This window comes from Anticarsia gemmatalis, chromosome 28 (assembly GCF_050436995.1).
Source record: "Anticarsia gemmatalis isolate Benzon Research Colony breed Stoneville strain chromosome 28, ilAntGemm2 primary, whole genome shotgun sequence".
Taxonomy (NCBI): Eukaryota; Metazoa; Arthropoda; class Insecta; order Lepidoptera; family Erebidae; genus Anticarsia; species Anticarsia gemmatalis.
Genome location: NC_134772.1, coordinates 4,923,383 through 4,945,393, shown reverse-complemented (window position 1 = coordinate 4,945,393; position 22,011 = coordinate 4,923,383). Strand labels below are relative to the sequence as shown.

The 22,011-nt window shown below is 34.5% G+C and overlaps 1 protein-coding gene across 2 annotated transcripts in view; it reads right to left on the bottom strand.

Annotated features, from left to right (window-relative positions):
• Positions 1-21,643, bottom strand: part of MAPk-Ak2 (MAP kinase-activated protein kinase 2) — a 65,390-nt gene extending 43,747 nt beyond the window's left edge. For both annotated transcript variants that reach the window (XM_076132831.1, XM_076132832.1), the window contains exon 1: positions 21,308-21,643. In XM_076132831.1, coding sequence (XP_075988946.1) covers positions 21,308-21,400 — 93 coding nt within the window. In that variant the 5' untranslated portion in view covers positions 21,401-21,643. The remainder of the gene's footprint in view (positions 1-21,307) is intronic.
• Between the last annotated feature and the right edge of the window lie 368 nt (positions 21,644-22,011).

Genomic DNA, 22,011 nt, shown 5'->3' with positions numbered 1-22,011 from the left:
TTTTCATTAGGGTTTATTTTTTGTACAGTCAGCCACAAAAATAAAATTGATCATATTCTATCTTTCAAACCTAATTGTATACTGAATCTTGCTTATTATTGCATCTAAAACCCTTTAACAACCAACTTTTAACTTCGGCAAACATCTCGATACAAAATTATATGCCAGATAGTTCTTTAGGGTCTTGAAGATCCGCAAAATTCCTAACCCGCACTTGGTCACTGGTCAGTGTGGTAGACTTAAGGCCTAACCGCTCCCTCACTACGCTTGGAGTTTTTTTCCCATCAGTCAAGCGTGGTCAGCAGGACATCAATAGGTTACTACGTATTTGGACTATAAAACTATGGATATAGCGCAGGTACAGAATTGCAAAACTTGAGTGACAATGGGCAGGCCGTATTATAGTACCTTGACACAAAACAGGTGAGTAGATGCCACAAGGAGGAGTTCAGTTTATAAATGTGTTTTTGTTTGTATGTTTGTAAAAGTTTCTACGGCGCTAGTGTAGGAGTATTAGAAGCTTTCTATTATCATCAATTAAACTAAACGCCAATTGGGTAAGCAGAGTAACTTTCACAATATAAATCACATTTTGATAAATCGTACCCATTCGTCAATGTCTTGGTATTCAATAAGTTCAGTTTTTGGCACACTTCCCATTTAAATGATAAACAATTTGGCTGAAGGTTTCACTGTTTTTGTTATTCATTTGTCTTTTTTGTTTTGTAAAATACTAGCTTCTGCTGGTGTCTTGGTTTACGTGAAAAGATTTCTCGGAGTAAAAAGTATCCTATGTATAAATCCAAGTAATAAACACTCTATCTCTCCATTATAAATAATACTTATAAATAAATAGATTCAGGAGTCATTGCGTGATAGATTTACAAACATACATTTATTCTTACAAACTTTCGCAGTTATAGTCCTGACTTCGGAGTAAAGGCCATTTCCAGAGAATGTACGTTCTTCAGGTTTTCAAATGGAAAATGTTTTTGAAATAAAGTGCTTTCTAACAGTAGCGCATTTAGCTCTGAAAGGTGACATTTTGAAGGTAGATATAAGATGGTCGGGAAACGTAGGAGGATATAAATTTTAAGTGCCTGGAGCTTAAATAGGAATCGCGTAAAAATAAACCTTTCTTGTGTTGCGACCCAAATCTATGATCCATTAGTTAACTTTTTGAGTTAATTACCTATACCTATACCAAAAATACTTACTTTCTCTCTTTTTGTTCCTTGCTCCCATTTCAAAGACTAACCATCAGTTTTACATCCACCCATTACTGTTATTCATAAGTCTTTCTGTTCATAATTTATTTTAAAATACCCAGACAGTTTCACCTTACAATTACATCGCGTGTACTTGATTAGTTGTAGTCGTCTAGGTTCGTTACGTTTTAAAGGTTCTTGAAATTCTCGCTTTCACTTCGAAATGTGCCATCTTCTCTTTTTAACCACAAACACTAAACTGAAAAGTCCTAGGTGGACTTAGCGTCAATCATTAGTCTTTTAGTTCGTTAATTATTTAAAAATACCCAGACAGTTTCACCTTACAATTACATCGCGTGTGGTGTATTCTAGTAGTCACGTCTGCGTTAGACACTATATTAAACAATTACGGACAATTAGCATGCATTTGACATTCATACAACATTGAATGGATTAGCTAGTTTACATACATTAACTCGAGTGAGGCGTTGGCGACAGTGATTCTAAGTAAGATTGAAATTGTAGGAAAATTCGGTATTTGGTGTTACTTTACAAAAACTTCTCACCGTACAATAAAAATTTAAAAATCTTTACCTTTAAGAAGAATAATAAGAAATCATAGAACGAAAGTAGTTGCTTATGATGTCCTGCGCGGTTTCTGGTGCTTTGCAAATAGCCCTATATCAAAAGAATACGTGGAAATGCCCGAAAAAGCCTTACACCATGGTATACCTCACGTTTCGGTGCAGGTTAAGCTGGTGTAGGAAAGGTCTGAATTCTGTATCAAAGTAGAAGTAGAATTATCTAACTAAATAATAAAGTAAAATAAAGTGGCAAGTAGTAATAAAGTTTAGTTTGAGTAAGTAAATAACGTTCTTTCCGCAACCGGCAGTCAAAGTTTGTTAGGATCATAGCAGACGTCGTTTTTTAGTCCCTGCTTACTCCTATCATAATATAACTGGAGTATATATGTAGAACAAAAATAACGTGAATCCCGGGTCACGATTTACTATTTACCCTATCATGAAATTACTACGTTGTTCACTACCCACTCAAAGATCGTAACAACAAAATGTGGGTAGTTTTCACGCGTATGTGAATATTTATATTGTTTCTGTACTAATATAGACTTTATATCCTACAGTTGATTGTAATTTTATCCGAACTATTTTTTACCGACTTCTAAAAAAAGTAGGTCTTCAATACGTCTATATTTTCTAACTGTTTGATACCTCGTAACTTTAACTATTACTTGGTGGACCGATTTTAATGTCTCATTTTATTTAATCGAAATTTAATAAGTAGTTTTTGAGAAATCGTAAAAAATACGTCAATTCCGTATACATTGATGATGGTTTTGTTATTCAGGGTGCTTGTAAAGTGGTATTTTTTAAGTCGGTCTATTTTTATAAGAATCAATTATGATGTGTCTAATAGCTCACATATTACAATGCGATATTTCAACTAAAATCTTAATTTAAACTAGGTATAATACACAAAGCATATCAAAATAATAACTTCAGCGATACGAACCAGTTAGTCAGTAATTAAAAAACGACTTGACCTCGACTCCAAGGTCAGTTTGTGAACCAAAATGAACGACAATGACTTTTTATACATAACAATTTATATATTTACACACTGTAGTAGTAAATACAGTGAATTAACCTAGAAAGTAGATAAAAGTTTACGAATCAAATCGCATTTTTTTTTAATAACCCATATCTGTCCCACTCAGGGCAAGGGTCTCCTCCCAAACGAAGGGGAGGGGTTAGGCCTTGAGTCCGCCACGCTGGCCAAGTGCGGGTTGGGGACTTTGCATGCCCTCAATAAATGTATTAAACAAATTTTAGGCATGCAAGGTTTCCTTACGATGTTTTCCTTCACCGTTAGAGCAAGTGATAATAATTAACCCTAAGTTTTCTAGTCGATATATTTAGTAATGTCTAGCAAAAAGGTCAGGTGCGTAGTACTCGTAACCGGAAGTCCTGTATGACAAGATGTATAGAGGTGAATAAAGCAAGGGAAGTTTGGAAGGATCGTAGCAAATGGCGTTCTTTGGTCTTTCCTTATCCTTATGAGGAATACGTAATTTTATTTACGCATATAAGTACATTAGTTAGATTATTTGTCATGATTTTGATTTTGACGAAATAAAGTCTGTATTTGTCTATTATGCACACACTAGGACACCATAGAAATCTTGCCCAGTTAGCTAGTTTAAAAGAAACTGTTGTGGTTAAATCGATCAGGAAGACATTTATCATTAAAATCTTAGATACACGCGAATCTTGTAACAACTCTTGCGCAGTTGATGTCATCATGACATTTGCGTCATGTAACGGGTTGGGGAAGCGGTCATGCGTGGAAATTATACATCGTCCGATAGTTCCGTTTAGTAGTAGATGTACTGAAAAAAGCTCGCACTAAGAATATAATGCTTTATTGTGTTGAAGTGGACTGCACTTTATATCAATCGCGACAAAAAAAATAAGAGACAGGAAATACCTAAGGAACTTCGAATATACCTACTCGTTGATTGGTGTAATCACATTTCATAACGATTTCCTTGAGGTATTGACATAATATGATGCACTACTGGTCGCAAACAGACTGTATCAATAGAAAAAAAATGTCTTCCTATGTGAGGTAGGCGTATGTTTAATCGTTCTTAGCATGTGCCCAGGTTCGATAGAAACTGGCCGAAATGACAAACACACCAAGAAAGATTAAAAAAGCATGATCGCGTTTACATACATACAATGATGCTTCAACCCCATAAGAGTACCGAGAGAGACTGAAGAACACTATACTATCTAGGATCCCTAAAAAACTATGTTATTCTTTTAAATCAATATTAATGTAATATTGATAGCCATAAACCTTTTGTAATATTAGTTTACTACTTACACTATGTACGTATATAAGTTTAAGAACAAAATAAGCACCGGAAATTGAGACCGTAATGGATTTTACGGTTTCCAAGCATAGCCGATGGATTTACAAGCAGTTCGATTTACGAGGCACTATGACTAAAATATTAGCAAAATATATAATACTTGCTGCTTTGTTATTCATTAAAATTGTTGTAGAAAATCAGGATTACAGATTTTATTCCTCTTTTTTTGTAAAAACCTCTGTCTAAGGGAGAGAAAAAAATACAATGATGACTAACAATTAATAATTTCTTGCGACACAAGAGCAATTCTTAGTGCGGGAGTAATCTTTTTTAAACCGGAAAAAAGCAGATAAATAAAGTTATATAGCACGTACTTCAACAATAATCGTTTATACGCGCAACTGGCGATTCAATTTTAAAACACCAATAACCTTTCACATTATACGCTCTATTTTCATTTGCAATAAACGTTTTATACAGTTACGATTGCTTGGTTTAACTACCTCGGTTTAATGGTAGTTTATAGTGGCAATCTTTGATAGCAGTAAATATCTGGATAGCTTGCAGGTGAGTAAACAAAAAGGCATAAAAACGAGAATATTTGAGAGAGTTATTGAATGTAACGGTAAGAAAACATCGCGACAAAAACCTGCATGCCTGAGAGTTTTGATAAACTTAAACAGTTGTTGAAGAAGTGCAAAGATCTAAGCAAGTGTAATTTAAAAGGATGCAAATCGGTTTTCTGAACTTACTTACTTAGATTTTGGACCTAATCTTTTATCCAGGAATTTAAATTAAACCTATTAGAGAATTTGCTAAAAATCACCTCAATTAAAACAAGATAAGAAATAAGTATGCGTGTAAAATATACAGGGACGACGGCTTTTTATTTTATGAAGTATAAGTTAATTTAAGAATTTATCCGCTTAGAATTTTACTCTTAAAGGTGAACTAGTAATCACGTGATGAGGAAAAAGCATGCATTATTTCTCAACGAAATTAGCATCTTCCTCAAAATATGATGTATGATTCAAGATAACTGATTTCGTAAACATTATATTCGTGTAATACGGCAGCTATACGAAATAACTATTTAATAATTAACTACTTAGTTAAGGAAATGTTTGAAATGCCTGCCCCTATGGGGGAAAAGCGTGATATTATGTTTGTATGTGATTAACTATGTAGGTACCTATATTTCTGTTAAAAAGTAGCCTGTATGATTAATTAGTGCAATCTCCTGAAATACTGAAAAGATCTTAACACCTACTGCTTTTAAACTTTTGCAATTTTCGTCTAGTCCTTATTCCACGTTAAGTGTGTTTTGTTTCTCAAAATCATGTTGCCAAGTGATTTGGCTTAAATGTTTTCACAAATCTCTTAAGCACCATTTGCGGCCAATGTAATCTGCGCCGAAACATCAAGCAATTCAAGGTAAAATGCAAGTGTGCGTTAATTCCCACATAATTCATATGATTATAAGCATGGCGGATTAGTGTATTTGATGCTCGACGACCTTTTTCGCTTGTCGGATACGACTCACTAGTCAAAGTCTAAAATCTGTGTGAAGCGAGGAAAATGCATGATCGTGTTAATCCTCGTTTAATATTAGATATCAAAGAAAATGCTAGGTTTAATTTGACGAAAAAGAACGACTTCAAAGCAAAATTTAATTTTCATAACTACCCACTCGGCATCACCAGGATAAAGATATCTCAAAAACTACTCAATATCTGGATTAAATGGGACGCTAGCTTTCTAACGACATATAAGGTAACAAACATTTAAATTATTTGGTGAATTGAGAATTCTGTCCATTTGTTTAAATCACTTAACGTCCGATATTACATCGATACGCTATCCATGGATAGATTTCTTTATCTCTAGTTGCATCTCGACCGAACTGCGTTACAAAACGTGCTGAGTTTAACTGAAGATAAACAAATCTATGAATAGCATATTATTGCCGGCTGAAAAAGGACAAAGAACAAAGCTATGAATAGAACATGACCCTCTTATTCAAAAAACACTAAAAACTTATTTCAGTTAAAAAACTACTATATGTTTTCTATTTTTCATTTCGCTGAGGAGTGAAAGAAACAAAACTCTTTATAAGCCTTTCATAGCTTCATATATTTTTCTGAGGGTTAGTCTATAACATTTTCAGTAACGCCTACATAGCCCTATGAAACTGTATATTTAGTACATATTATACAGAATTAATGACTCATTAGCATTATATTACTTTAGAACATTTAGGTCCTGTTTATGTTAGCTCGACTTTTTTAAGGAAAACGACGGGATATAATATTATTACAAAATATTATTTGTTTTTCTACAATATTATTCGCTTCTGCATAAAGACTTTTTCCACAAAAATGATTATGCCTGAGGAAAATATCATTAAAATAGATTTTTTTTTTACAGATTTTGCCCAATTTTAGAAGCATGACGCAGTTCATGTTTTTTTTATTTTTGAACAGTTATACTACTAGGTATGTCAAATGTTAGCGTCAAAAAATCAGAAAACCAACGTAGCGTAGTTTTAAGACTTGTAAGAAAGACTAGGCTGATATACTAAATTGAGATAGATAAGCATTAATTTATCAGTTTATTCCTTCGTTTTCTATAATCTATTAGTGGATAGCAACCTCTACCCAATTCAGTTAAAGATAAATAGAAAAAAACTCGACGATGGATATTGAAAACGGCTGATAGCAGAGACCTTAACTATCCATTGTTAAAATTCATTAATAGTTATTAAGTGTAACAAACATACATCCAACAACATTATTTAATTAACAATTTAATACACGAACACACAGGTACATTACAAACATCCTCAAGTACATCAGAGATGAGATGTCATTGCACCCTGACGTCATAACATGACGGAATGACGGATGTGGGTCGATACACTTCAGCGGTTTAACTGTAAATATTATATCAATAAGTTATTGTGAGAAGGAAACGTCTGGCTTAAGACCATTGAATATGAAGATCAAAAGGGCGTAAGTATCGAGTTTGTGATGTGAGTTATGTCGTTCTTGAATAAGTTTAACTTTCGCGTTGCATGTTTAATATCATAAATTGTATGTAAATACCCATTCTTTTATTGGATTGCGTCCAGCAGGCAATCCAAGGTAGGTACCTAATATGGCTATTCGCGTTAATTACCAAGTTTTAAATAAATTTTATCACTATTCTGTGAATGTGACCTCAAAAAGTCTTTTATTTGTTAAGTAGGATGTGCCCTTCAGTAGGTAAGCAATTTTATTTCTCATGATTATGATTATGGTAATAACTCTGCTCCCGTAGATCGTAGAGACGTAAGATACACAATTACCTTTCTCATGAATAAGGTTATTATACGCAAAACGATTTTCTAAAAGCTTTAAATAGCAAAATGTTTTTAATGGTCACTACAACTATCATTAACTATTCAAGACCGTTTCCCTTACACCCTGTATAAGAATGAATGAAGAATTTTAGATATATGGAGTTAAGATTACTTAATAGACATATCTAGCATACCTTTGATAATAACAATTGAACAACACACAACTGACCTTAATCAAATAAAATAGAGGATTTACGACAAAAATATTCCTTTCATTACGTGTTCCACCAAATTTGGTTTAATTTCAATTATAAATCTAATTAAATAAAACCAAATATGAGTACGTGAACCTTGAAATTCGTGATATTACAATTACGTGTAATTTTGTATATAATACGTGTTTTAATTAGAATACGTTTGCGAGGTTTTCCTCTTATATTCTGCGAAGCGGAAGATACGTTACCAAATACAGGAATGAATCCTTGAAAACGTAGGTGTATACGTACAGATACACAAAATGTAAAATGCAGTGTAATGTTTGTGCGCAAATCCCGGGTTTACCAAGAACATAAGTTGGGACCCTTCGAAAATATAACAAAATAAATGATACCGGTATATGATTTGCAACGTGATATGCGTGTGCGACAAGCGTTTGTTATAGGAATTTAGTTATATTGCATGACATGGTAAAGATAATAATATATATTATAATAGCAACAAGTATTTGCACAGAAGACGAACAGTAAATACCTAGGGGAGTGAGTACAAGAGACGTGGCAAAGAAGTGTGGGCGATGGAATTAAAGAATGCCATCTTTGTTACATCTGCTACACCTGCACTTCTTGCAAAAGTACTAGATGCCGACATTGGTCACTTGAACTTTTTTTAAAATATCTGCGCTAAGTTTAATTGGTGTATTCAAACAAACAAAAAAGATACATATCGCGTATTTATTTACAAGTATACATTACAGTCGTTCAAAACGCATTATTTGTATATTACTTTTTGTAGATGATGTATCTGTACGCTACATAACATACAGATATGTTTACCTAGAAATAACATTCGTGATATACATAACATGATTGATTACATCGCAAAATAACATCAAAAAAATATCCGCGAAAGAATAAAGGAAAACAAAAATAGATCGCCGTAAAGCTATGAAATGTTGCTTTGAACTTTGTTTATGAAATGTCAAGATTTGGCTTAGATCTGATAAACTGGACGTCTGGATTGATTCAGGGGCTACCAGGGGTTATCCTGGAATATTTGACCTGTGAAGGTCGGTCATGACGTTAGTAAAATTAGGGTTATTGTAGGATTTAGGGAATTTTTGTTTTTACCAGCCGGTTAATCTTTTTGTCACATTAAGGCCCATTCCCTTGCCTGAAGGTCGACGACGACGTTCAGCCAGGCCCAGAAAACGTTGGCGTGACGATTCTCGCGTGGCACAATTATTTGTGCGATCCATAAATAATTGTTTCAGGTCTGGTCGTACTTTTTGTGTCCGTTGTTTGTATGTTTGTAAAAGTACCCAAGACAAGAACTATTCTTAGTGCGGGAGTTGTTTTTTTAAAGATAATTAAAGAAACTTTATCAGCCGTTAACTCTGACTGTCTGAAAAAGGACACCTCACACCGGCATGAAAGGAAAATCCATCTCGGCACATATTTTTTTGAAAAGGACACCTGCATGAAAGGAAAATCCATCCACCTAAGCATTTATTTTTTTCTTCGGACTTCCTCTACTTACGTGTTCATCGAGACGAGTTATGAGTATGAATGTGGACTCATAACATGTTTACCTTTCTTTCTCATAACATATCCGTATCATGATAGCCTCAAACTCTTCATTTAGCTGCAATTAGCGTAAAGGCAGCTTAAAATTTCAATGTGAGTGCAAAATTGCTGAATACGGTGCTGTATTATAAAGATTTTGATACGAAAACTTATTTTCGTAGGCGTGTACGTTTCACGTGCGCTGCCTGCACACGTTTTAAGCCAGTATGCGCCCGTATCACTTGACTGATAACACGAATAAGTGTTTAAATGCCCGTATCATAGCCGCCTGATAAATTGAGACTTCAAAAGTAGACGCGAGAAATGCCATTAATTTAATAAACTAAATATCTCATTCTACTCGTTTATGACTACAAATACATACAAATATAGGTATATGACTCCAACCAATAATTTGTTTCCTTTGAAGTAATTTTTGGCTTAGTCTTCTTTCTTTCTTATCGTATGGTTAGTGGTCAAACTAGTGTCAAAGTTGTTCAAACCACGCAAAGGCCTTTGAGTTGGTTTATCGACTGTTATCTTAATAGACAACAATCGGGACCGACTTTTACGTGCCCTCCGAAGCACGGAGGCGCGCAGTTCAAATACCATTTTGGCTCAGTGGATTCAACGTACACCGTCTTGAAGGAAGTCAAGTTCCCAAAATGGCAAGCATGAAGAAACTATAGCATAACCCATTTTTTATTATGAAAGTAGACCCAGCCGTGTGGTAGTAAAAGGTTGATTGATGAACGCGAATAAAGTAAAACTGTGTGAAAATTGGCCTTGAGACTGACCTTCCCAACACAAAAGACTTGCTAATATCAAAATAGATCACCCAACCCTTTCCCTTTCGGCACAACAAGGCCAATTTGCTTCCCCTACTTTATCTTCGTTCGCATAAGCGCCTCGGTAAGCCAGAGACTTTCTATGGGCTTATCGGTTTGTCTGGCTCTTATTCAGCAGAAATGCATATATATGCATCTTGTAAGCAGTTTATAACTAGGTATATAAGAAAGATAGTAATGTAAAGTTTGACGTTAAGATGGGATACAAAATTCCAAACCAATTTTGGTCAACGAGGTGGATTGAAAGCCTAGTCGTTCCCTTATTCAGGAAGGAGATCCTGCCAAGTATTGGTACATTAATGGATTTTAATATAAAGCGTAAGAGCTTTTTATTTTTTCGAGCTTATCTTAATATCTTTGGAGTTCCAAAGATATTAAGATAAGCTCGAAAACCCACCTAGGAAGTTACCTAGGCGGGTTATAAGAGGTTCTATGCACAACAGCCACTTAGGTATATAACTGGAAAATAAGAAGTCCTTAGTTATGACAGCCACTTATGAACCTTTAGGTAGATAGTTTATATAACACTCTTCTACGATAACAAGACAGGAAAACATACAAAAAAAAACTTTTTCTTTTAAAATTCAGGTGGAAATCTCCAAAATTGGCAGCAATCCAGTAATCCAATAAAACTAACAATCCACTTAAAATCCGTTTTCTAAGAAGAGCCTACCGATTATCTGTAAACCGTAATCAATATTCATTACAGACACTCACCCTTGGCATTTATCGGTTCAAAAACATCCCCAATTTTACCCGGCACGTTGAAACTTGTTTTAACTCTATTAGTACTAGGTAGGGTTGCCATCTCTAAAATTTGGAAGCCGGACAAGACGCGTGAAAACCCCAGATTTTAGAGTCCGAAAGCCGGACATGTCAGCAAGAAGAGCAACCGCGACGGGAGGAGTGGGGGAACGGTGAATATACTTGGTTCGTCGGTTGATCGTGGTGTGCGAGCATAGTGCGTGTCTCACAGGCGGCCCAAATTTATTTTATTTATAATTTTTTTAAAACCCGGTCTACTACTAAATCCTTCCCCGGACGCTCCCCGGATGCCCTCCAAACTAGGACAAATCCGGGGAAACCCGGACGGATGGTAACCCTAGTACTAGGTAGCTGATGAAAAAATATTTGTATAGCCTTTGGAAATAGGGCCGTCACGTACAATGTTTTTAGGAGATCGAAGTGGAATTTTTATTGAAGATTTCGTTTGAAACATTCTGATTAGATTTTATTGGTGTAAATAAAGGTACAAATACCTTGTACCTAGATAAAAATAAAAGTAGAATCTAGGCCAGGGTATACATTTTCAATGAAAGGCTATTGCTACGAGTAAATTACTTTAAGTTGATGTCCAGTGTATTGTATTGAGTAGCGTGTTCAGTTTCTTAGTAAAATATTTTCTTACTTCTTTATTTCTGGGACAGATATGGTTGGGTAACATAAAATTTATGAAACAAACAGCATCACTGTACTTTAATGTGTTAATGTCGTCGAACGAGCGTGTATAATAAAAAATCGATGTATGGATACGATATTTATGAAACTAGAAAGCAATTTGTTTGAAAATTCCGTAGCCTATTACAGGTGCCTTGTCGTAAAAAAAGACTGAAATAAGTTTAAGCATTTATCGCGCACTCAAGCGACGGATGGGACTTCAAAATTTGACTGGACTGTAGTCGATTACGACGGCAATCGTGATCAACCCTATTCCCACAATTCACTTAAAGGTTAAATAAACTGTCTAATTCAAATATTTAGTTCTTCCTTCAAAGTAAATGAAGACTGAAATTCGTTTCGCGAGACTTTATAAACATTGAAATTACAGCCGCAAATTACGACTAAGTAAACGTAAAAAAAAGAAAGACAGTCTTTGATTCGTTTAATTTTTAATTAAGGTAGTGGTTATTTGATCACTGCCTACCCCTATGGGAAAAAGATGTCATAAATGTCTATATGTATGTAGGTATGTAATGGGTTATGTATATACGCACCATTAGGAAATATGGTTTGGCCGTGAGTATCATACCGTTTCTTCTCACGAGCAACCAGCTTCTTTGAAACGGACACAAAAGGATGACCATTTCAAATACTTCGTACAAAGTTTGCGAAACAAAGGATAATTTGAATTTGAAAGATCTTCGTCTGGCCTAAACTTTGACATTAGGTTGACCACCTGTAATAATAATAAATAAATAAATTTAACCCATTAATGTCCCATTATTGCTGGGCAAGGATCTCCCTCTCATGAGGACCACCTATATGATAAATAACAAAAAAAACCTGTTTTTCTTCTAAGAAAATAAAAAGTTGAAAATATTTATCTTTCTCTTCCAAGACGTATCTTATAACGAGGTCCTTTCATACCCAGTTCCCGGATATAGACTATTTTGTTTATTTACAACGCCGGCTTCTTAGAACTCTTTGCTAAAGAAAACTTTATTTATCTCGGAACACGATACGAGTTTGCTAATAATGCCACTTATGTTATTATGGGAGTGTTTCGTTTGAAATAGTTTATCAGAATTAAATTTAAATAAATCCTGCATTTGGAGAGCGTGGGAGACTCAAGGCTTAACCACTCCCTCGTTCAGAGATTGATAAGAAAATCTTTAAATAAGAGAACCTTTTAGAAGCATAATAAGTGTTTAACCCTAAATGTATTCATAAAAATAACAAATTAGGTATATAAAGGTTTAATTAGTTGGTTTACCACAATTTCGCTTTAGATTTGTGTCCTGTTTGTGGCCAAACATTAAAACCACATGTATGCACTATATGGTCAATAGCCCGTATTATATTACGAAATATAGATGAATCTTTCACAAAAAATGTTGCCTAATTAATGCCCGGTTTCTGGGGCACATATAGCGTTACAGTTACTGTCAAGTTTATATCAGCTTTAACGTTATAGAATAGATAAACTACCGCTAAATGTGCCTCAGAAACCTCAGCCACGGGACTTGATGGGACATTTCTATGAATATCACGAACAACTTTGTCATTGACAGAACTATTGACCCTTCAATTATTTGCTAAACAGTGACGCTAATATAAATGTAATTTTACGTGTTGTCAAACTGGTTTGTAGTATAAATAATCGGTGTGTAGATAAGATTGTTTGTCCGAGCAAGGTCGTAGGAGTAGGAGGAAAAAATCGCGTGGAGGTGCGACATGATGTTCGTGTAATAATAGTGATGAACCAATATTAGTTGCTATAGTCCAACCAGTATCGCGATTCTGTACAACTATCGACTACCGACAACCGGCTAACTATCGAAATTTTGACATTTAGAATGTACTGCCAAAATGTTTCCTACAACACCCGCCAGAGGCGCTGATCAGATTTTCATACAAAATTTCTCGATGACAGTTCGGTTGTCGGTAGTCGATAGTAATAGAGAATTGAGCTACAGTTAGGAGCCTTATCTTCAAATTTCGTGTCTGGTGGTATACAAGATTTACAATTTAGAACATCAGTGACAACGACCGAGTCAAAGCTTGTCCATTCTATGAAAGTCTCGGATCTAACTTTCAGATTATTTATATATTCGCAGTTGTCCCTTCTAACACTGTCCCCCGGAGTAAGAACTGGGAATAAAAGTAGGAAGAAAATTCCCAGTTATACCCATCCCCAGTCCAACCGGGGTCACAGCGTAGAGAGGACAACTGCGAAAATAACCTATTTATCAACCAGCGGTTCTAAGCAATCTTTACCTTCAGTGACCTTAAGTTAGTTAATACGAAGTTTATATTTGAGGATTCTCTTTAAACTTTAGAACACGTAAAGATATCTTTATCTTATAATAGTACGTAGATAACTGTTATCATACATCGTATCTTAACGGCAACGATAATTGCTATGAAAGATTGCGTTTAAATTGAAGAACATTTATCAAAGGAAAGAGCATAGGTTTGCACCTAGAGTAGAAAAAGCGACTAAAATCAGAATATAAAGAGAAGCGATAAAGGATGTTTTCGAAAGTTTCGTGCCCTCCCGACATGACCGTGCCTAGAAAACCCATATTTATACCTCCTATAAGGTAGGTAGCAAGCTTGCGACCGCAGAGACACCTAAGATTTTCCTGCTATTCAGTTCTTCTCAGTAAAAAGGGGTATATGCTAAAACCATACGATACCGATATAAAACCATTTGATTCGGATCACTTTCTCTTCCATTTAAAAAGGCGTTGTAAATGCTAATTAATACACAAGCCGGATAAAATAAAGCAATTTGCTCGAACCGATATTTAATCTCAAAATGTATGCGACGTAAAACGCTACGTCCAATAGCCGAGCCAGCTTATTCCTGGCCATTTTACGATAATTTCCAAGCGTACAACATTAAATTATTGATGCGGAAATAATAGGCACATAAATGCTAGGTTTATAGTGGTTCTATTGATTTTATATTCTTTGAGGCTTAAATACACTTACGTTAAATTAAATCTAGTGTTCTTCAGCTGAAAATAGTGAATTGGTTAAATGGGCTGACTGAGCGAAACCATTGTTTATGTTTGTCAAAATGAGCAACTATAAAATCTAATGTCGGCTTTGTTCGGCCCCGAATTAAACGTTAACGTTGATTACTTGGTCTTAAGGAAAGAAAGTGTCAGTTTAGACCACAATATCAAAAAAAAACCAGAAGAACTGAGACTATGGGAAAAGGCCTTTAACTATGACATAACGATACAGTTACAGGTATATTCCTATCCGAAGATATTATATTGGCATCGACCGTCAGTAGCAACCACTTAGCAACTAGGTACATATCTACAATGTATGATTCAATACTAAAATAACCAGCTACTAATCAATTCAAACTTCACAGCAGAAAGACACAGGCAGGTGATGTAAATATTTAAAAACACCCACATTGGTCGATGACTGTACTGTACAGCTAGGGCTGCCAGATAGCCATGATATCCGGGATTATCCCGGAATTATTCGTGTTGTCCCGTGTCCAGTAATTTTACTTAGCTGTCCCTGTTAATGAAAATAATATTTTTTTTACAAAGTTCTGATACTACGTTGATTTTTTTGGTCATTCCTACTTAGTGTAGACTAGGAGCGAAGGACCAAAAGTCTAATTCAGTTCGTTGCCACAGAAATGACCAGCCTGGATCTGGCAACCCTAAATACAGTCCAATATAGTGTAGTAGTGGGCGAGCCTACATGACCAGAGTGTTGGCTTTTAATTATTATACGTTAATTCGATTTGGAGTGTAGTGGCCGTAATTGCAATGTCAGTTGCAGGCACCGCTTGTCATCTGTTTTATAATAATAACTAGCTGACCCGCGCAACTTCGCTTGCGTCACATAAGAGAGAATGGGTCAAAATTGTCCCCGTTTTTGTAACATTTTTCACCCGTACTCTGCTCCTATTGGTAGTAGCGTGATGATATATAGCCTATAACCTTCCTCGATAAATGGACTATCTAACACTGAAAGAATTTTTCAAATCGGACAAGTAGTTCCTGAGATTAGCGCGTTCAAACAAATAAACAAACAAACTCTTCAGCTTTATAATATTAGTATAGTATAGATAAAGCTTAAAATGTGGTAAGTGTATAAAGGTGGAATATAAAAGTATAAAGTACAGGGCACATTTCGCTACAATATTATAAAATAAATTTAACCCATTACTGTCCCACTGCTGGGCAAGGGTCACCTCCCGTAATGGGGAGGGGTTAGGCCTTGAGTCCATCACGCTGGCCAAGTGCTGGTTGGGGACTTCATACACAATATTATAGCATGCAAATATTTACGTTAGTGTTGTCTTAAAAACTAGCTTAACTAAGGATATATATAACTAAGTATAGGTTCTTAAATTTACAATATTTATTAGGAATTTCTAAAAATATTAATATGAGGATGGGTACTTTAGTAAGGCAAACTTTTGAGTGGGCACTGGGCACTGGGTAGTTTAGTGACAAGGTACTTTAGTTATTGTTTTTTTATGTAAGGACTGAGTTTTTATCTATATTTCTCGAATAATAACTTTATTCGAGAAATAAACCTAGAAGATAGGACGAATTTATCAACCTAACTACCTAACCTAATATGAAGAAAGTTTTGATGATTTTTAAACATATGCATGACTTGTATAAAATTAAGTACTTAGGTATGTATGACTGTGCAAATATTTTATTGCGTGTATCGAACCCCCGATAAGAATAATGTAATCATAATGATCACTATTGCGCTTTCCGCTTCTTAGCTGCCTAAAAGGAGTCTTTTATAACTTTTTAGGCTTAAAATGATATTGTATACCTCTATGTACACGGCATAATAATTTATTAAATGTTGATAGGTAACTGGATCCGGATTTAAGACATATACATATATGTACACTTTTGGGAACATAGGTAATAAAAATATGGTATTAGATTGGTATTATTTGAATTCCTACTTATATGTGTTAATCTCAACTTTGTACCAATTGTCGAAAATATATTTTGGTACTTTTTGGCGAATAACAACAAAAACAAGTCGGTCCCTTCATATATTTTTGTATGTATGTAAACAATCTTGAGCAAAATGTTTACAATCCTACGCAAACGGTAAATTAGAATATTACAATGTAATAAGTAGGTAAAGAGAATCTTGTGTTGTTATTAAATGAAATTGCGACTGAACATAAAATTGTATGCAATTGTCATCATTTGCTTGAAATCTCTTAACACGGTATTACACAATACATTGATCTTGTTAACTTTGTTTTTTACACGTATACATACAAAAAATCACGCCTATTTCGCATAGGCAACCACTTGACATGATCCTTACAAATTGCCCTTGCCTCATTCACATCCATACATTTTGTCTTCTTATTAGGAAACAAAAATTCTTTAGGTGGTCAACCTAGTGTCAGTCTAGTTCAAGCCGACCGCGTAAGTTTTCGACATGTCTTAACAACTGCGACTGTAACAATTTTCAATGACCACTAAGTACCTACGGACAAGCAAGAATGCGGATCTGATACCATGGCCACCCATCACGAAGATATCTACGCGTCGGTAAGCTTAACCCACTGATCGTACCCGATCTGTAAGAGCAACTGTTTATTTTTATAAGCGGTCAACAGAACTGCTTTACGAAAACGACGGTTTTCTATTTACATAAAAACGAGAAAAAAATACGTTGAATAATATATTAGAATCGGTGACTCATAGTTTTGAAATATATTGGTTTTACAACAAAAACTATTCGTCAATTCTTGTAACGAAAGGTGAGATCATTCCATTTCCAGTTTTTTGACTAGTCTTTTAAATTTTCTCTTAACATGCCTTGACAAGGTTTGGTAACGAAAATAAACTACTCAGTATCAACCTACTCTATCAAATTTTGTTAAACAATATCAGTCAAATGTTACAGTAATTAATAAGATTCTGCATTGTCTAAAGTAAAACAAAAAATGCACACCCAATAGAAAGATATTTTGTTCTCATTGAGGACAGTAGGACACACATCCTAAGAGAAATTCAGGCTACAGCAAGGCTTGACTTTGCGTACCTTCCGTTGGTCATATAGGTAATCATTTTATATCTTAGTTATTCTTAGCCCAGTAATTCCAAAGAAGAGAGATCGCATGGTGGTATCTGAACAGGGTGTCTTCGGGCTTCGGAGGGCACCTAACCATCGGTCCCAATTGTTTAATTAAGATAACGGTCGTTAAGCCACGTCAAAGGCTTACTAGGTTGGCCACTAACCATATGATAAGAAGAAGAATATTATGACAAAAAAATTGCTAAATTACTAAAATCTTACAGACCTAGATCACAGAGACCTCATTCTACATCAGAATGTATGTAAAAACCCAATGTACTATCGAACAAACTGAATCATGACCCACCATGTGCTCATTTTCTAAAACGCGTCTATATACGCGTAGGTCGAAATTGGCTTGAACCTTTCGTTTCCTTGGTAATGAATTTGTTATCTGTCATCATTGCGACAAATCTTTGTGCGCCAATACAATAATGCTTTGCTACCGTTTTCAACAGGCTCCGTGGCGTAGTGGGTTGATGTTACGACTGCGACGCGTCAGGAGTGGGTACGATACCCACTCAGGGCATGGTTTATTCGGCCATTATAGGAAATAATGTAACTATCAAAATTAAATAATATAGGGTAACCAGCATAGTTATTACCCGGTTAAGGAATTGATACACAATTTTGGTCAATAGTGTCTTTATTTAGTAAAACATTGACATAATCTCTATTATAAACGCAACTTAAATATTTTTTCTAAAAGAACATCAGTCCTTTGTTTCAATAACTTTATACTAATTCAATATAAAACACTTAAAAACCATAAATACTAGCGAATACTGTTAATTCAAATGTGTTATCCTTAACAAATATTGCAACAAACTTTTACTTTTTCTTTTCGAACTACACGCCTGTCGCACAAACGTCGGACATGAGTTCTATAAATTAAAAATGTTACCAATATTCTAAAAATGACATATATCGCAATAAATTTGAACTGGTTACTTTAGAAATTAAAATAAAAGTATTATTCCTTAACATTGGCAATCACTGTATGATGGGCAATGACTGTAATGGTTACCCTAATCGTTTCACAGATTTTTAAATGACGTGCTATTTGATATTTGACACAAATAGGTTTTTTCGTAGTGAAAAGAGTTTAGACTATTTACATTCTACATTCAAATTAAGAGTGATTTATCGAAAACGTATCTACGCACTGTAACAACAAAGGTCAAAGTTGTATGTAGTCGTAGATACATCATAACACAGTCGTATGCATGTTTAAAATGTCCTAAGTGCGACTTTGACGTTAGAGACGAAATTCTTACTGTTTTGACGGTGTCAAGCGAATTATCGGCAAAATGGGTCATGAATCAGTTGGTTCGATAGTACAATACACTTATAAATGTCTTGAATGAAATATTTCTGTGCTGATAAAATTGGCTGCAGATAATTCAGTGTATGCATACCAAGACATGATTCAAAGTTCAATAACACTAAATCAACGCTTGTTATTTATAGATTATGATTCAATATTACTCATATGTTTTAATACATTATTTGCTAGACTGGCCTGACCTCGTCTGGGTATAGTGCTGTTTTATCCTGTTGTTTGGAACCCTGTGGGAATTTTGATTCCATCAATCTCTATAGTATTACTAGCGGACTGGCCAAACTTCATTCACTGGGTGTAGGTACTCAACAGTGTAATACTATGTTATATTGTAAATATTTTAGTCCTATCTATACAAACCTTGTTCTTACAGCTGTTACAAACATATTATTATTATATTAACGAATTTAGTTTAATTGTTCGAAAGTTGTTTATTTATAGCATGTATGGATACATGGAGGGAAACAAACTATTTATAGAGTGTAATCAATAAGAGTAATAGATAACTGGCATTCCTGTATGACAAGATGTATGGATGTAAATGAAGCAAGCAAAGTTTGTAGGGATCGTAGCAAGTGGAATTATTCCTCTCAGCCAATCAGCCATGGGACTAAGGCATGATTTTATGCATGTTCCTTTGTATTTTTCACCATGTGTCATGACCCATTTGATTGGCTGATGCAGCTGACTGCAGTCTAGATATGATGCTTTACTTTACATACTTTAATTCTGATTTACAAAGGATTCAGAATCATGCTTTATAATCCAGATAAATCTTGCATGCCACTGCTGTCTACTACGTTATCGGACTTTAGTATCTCATCAATTAAAACCTTACTGTAATCAGACTGGGGATTCTCAATGAGTAATAGGAACTCCCCACTGTTGATACAATCAATTAAGTGGATCAATTGTAATTAAAAGGTGATTGTTTCTATTTATAACTACTATGAGCAATTTATCGTTTGTATGATCTAGTTACCGATCTGACTGGTTTTTAAAGGTAAAATTTATGCAATGATAAATCCTGTTTTATAATTAAACGCCTAACAAATATGTATTTAAAAATGTCCTGCTATGGACGGGTTTCTTCCCTTCATAGGGACTACAATGCTCTGCTTTAGATAATTAGATATGAATAGAAAATTTAAGTTCAAGGTTCAAAGCAATGTTTAGCAATAGCTTCAAAACAATAAATTGATGTATTTCTTAAATATGTCTTTTAAACTCTCAATGTGTTGAAACAAACTTTATGAGAATCATATTGCCTCATAAAATGAAATCCAAGTCTTTTAATAGCAAACCATATAGAAGGATGAATAATTCACCACAACAATAACAAGAGGAAATAGAAACCAAAGCTTCTGAAATTGCATTAAAATCTTGGGTTTTCTCCCAGAGAAGTCTCAAATGTAGGATCAAGTCTACTAGGCATTTGAAAACAGGATGTTTTGACATATTTATAGTCATTATGCTGGTATATTTAACAAAAATATGACATCACCTCCCATTGAGTTGAAAAAAACAATTCATTATTTATAAATTCATTTCCCTATGATTTTATTTTCAAATTAAAATAAGCATTCCTATTGTCTTTGGTCTGGGAAAGTTAGATTCGAATTTCAATAAGCAATTATTATGCTTAGCATTCCATCAAATCAATGCAAAATAGTATTGTCACCATGGGAAATAATTAGTCATGCCCATAGAAAACTATGGGAACTATTTAAAACTAAACTATTTAAAAACACTATTGTTTAAAATTGAATAATGTCTGCAGTAAAATGGCGCCATTTTTAGCACAAATTTTGTTTGGTTCTATTTTTAAAATGCAAAAAAAACACGGAAGCATTTAAAAATTTTAATGCTTTTCATTTTGGCGGGTGACAAAAGAATGTCATGATAACTTTTTTTATGTTGTGCAATAATGTGTAACTTTTTGTCGACAGTTCTCATTTCATGATGTTTATTACTCAGATCTCGGATGAATGAATAAAACATATTGCGCATCCTATACAAAATCGCACATACAATGTCGTAATCGTTATTTCTAGGAAATAGTACTACGTATGTATATAGGTATACGTCTGTTGAATATTTTATGTTGAAAACTTTATTTTATTTACATCTAATTTTCTTTAAAACTTTAAAGTTGTGCAAAGTTTTGAAACTTTTCAAAAATAAATAACTTTTGTACGAGTTTTGTCACAATGAAGCGCGTTGAGATGAGATAAAAGCATTAACGGGTAGAGGCTAATTTTAAAGTTTGACGTCATATGTAAACAACACAAAAATCATATTAACATAACCGTTTTCAGTAAAATTCCGAATGAAAACCCACCTTTCCGTTGATCCCAAGGCCGAGGACCGTGTTGGAGATGTCGTAATCATCAGTGATTGGCGTAGTTTTGATCATTTTCGTAAAATTACTCATCTTGAATCACTCCACTATTTTGAAACACAATACAAAAACATTCGGCAAACACTTTTTTAAACACAATATCACTGTTTAACACTAACACGGAAGCTATTGTTTAATTGTTCTGTAATTATATTGTTACGCGAGAACTTGATGAATCAAAAGTTGTAATTTCTTTACAAATTCCCGTAACAAACTAACAATGACCGTTCGCGCTCGTGTCACAGCGTATAGCGAGCGTTGGGCAATCACGGCGCAATGCTGATAACTGAATGAGTAAGAATAATGCCCGTCAAATAGCTTGTGAATTTGACAAGCGTTCAATCAAAAAAGTTAAGTGAATATTGGTTAAATATTGAAACAAAATCTTCTTTGTGCTTTAAAATAGACTGACTAACATATAACGATAAGTAAATTGAAAATTAATAAACAAATTCTTATTGGACTCTTGTTGATAGATTTCTGAACGTGTATGACGCGACCAATTTATGTATACACAATTTCGTAAAAAATATAGGCAAAAATAACACTACTGAATTTGGTTGGACTATACGTCACCGCTTACATAGCGTTGGTAGCATTGATGTTTATAGCGCGAAACTCTAACAAGGACTTGTAGTGCCCTC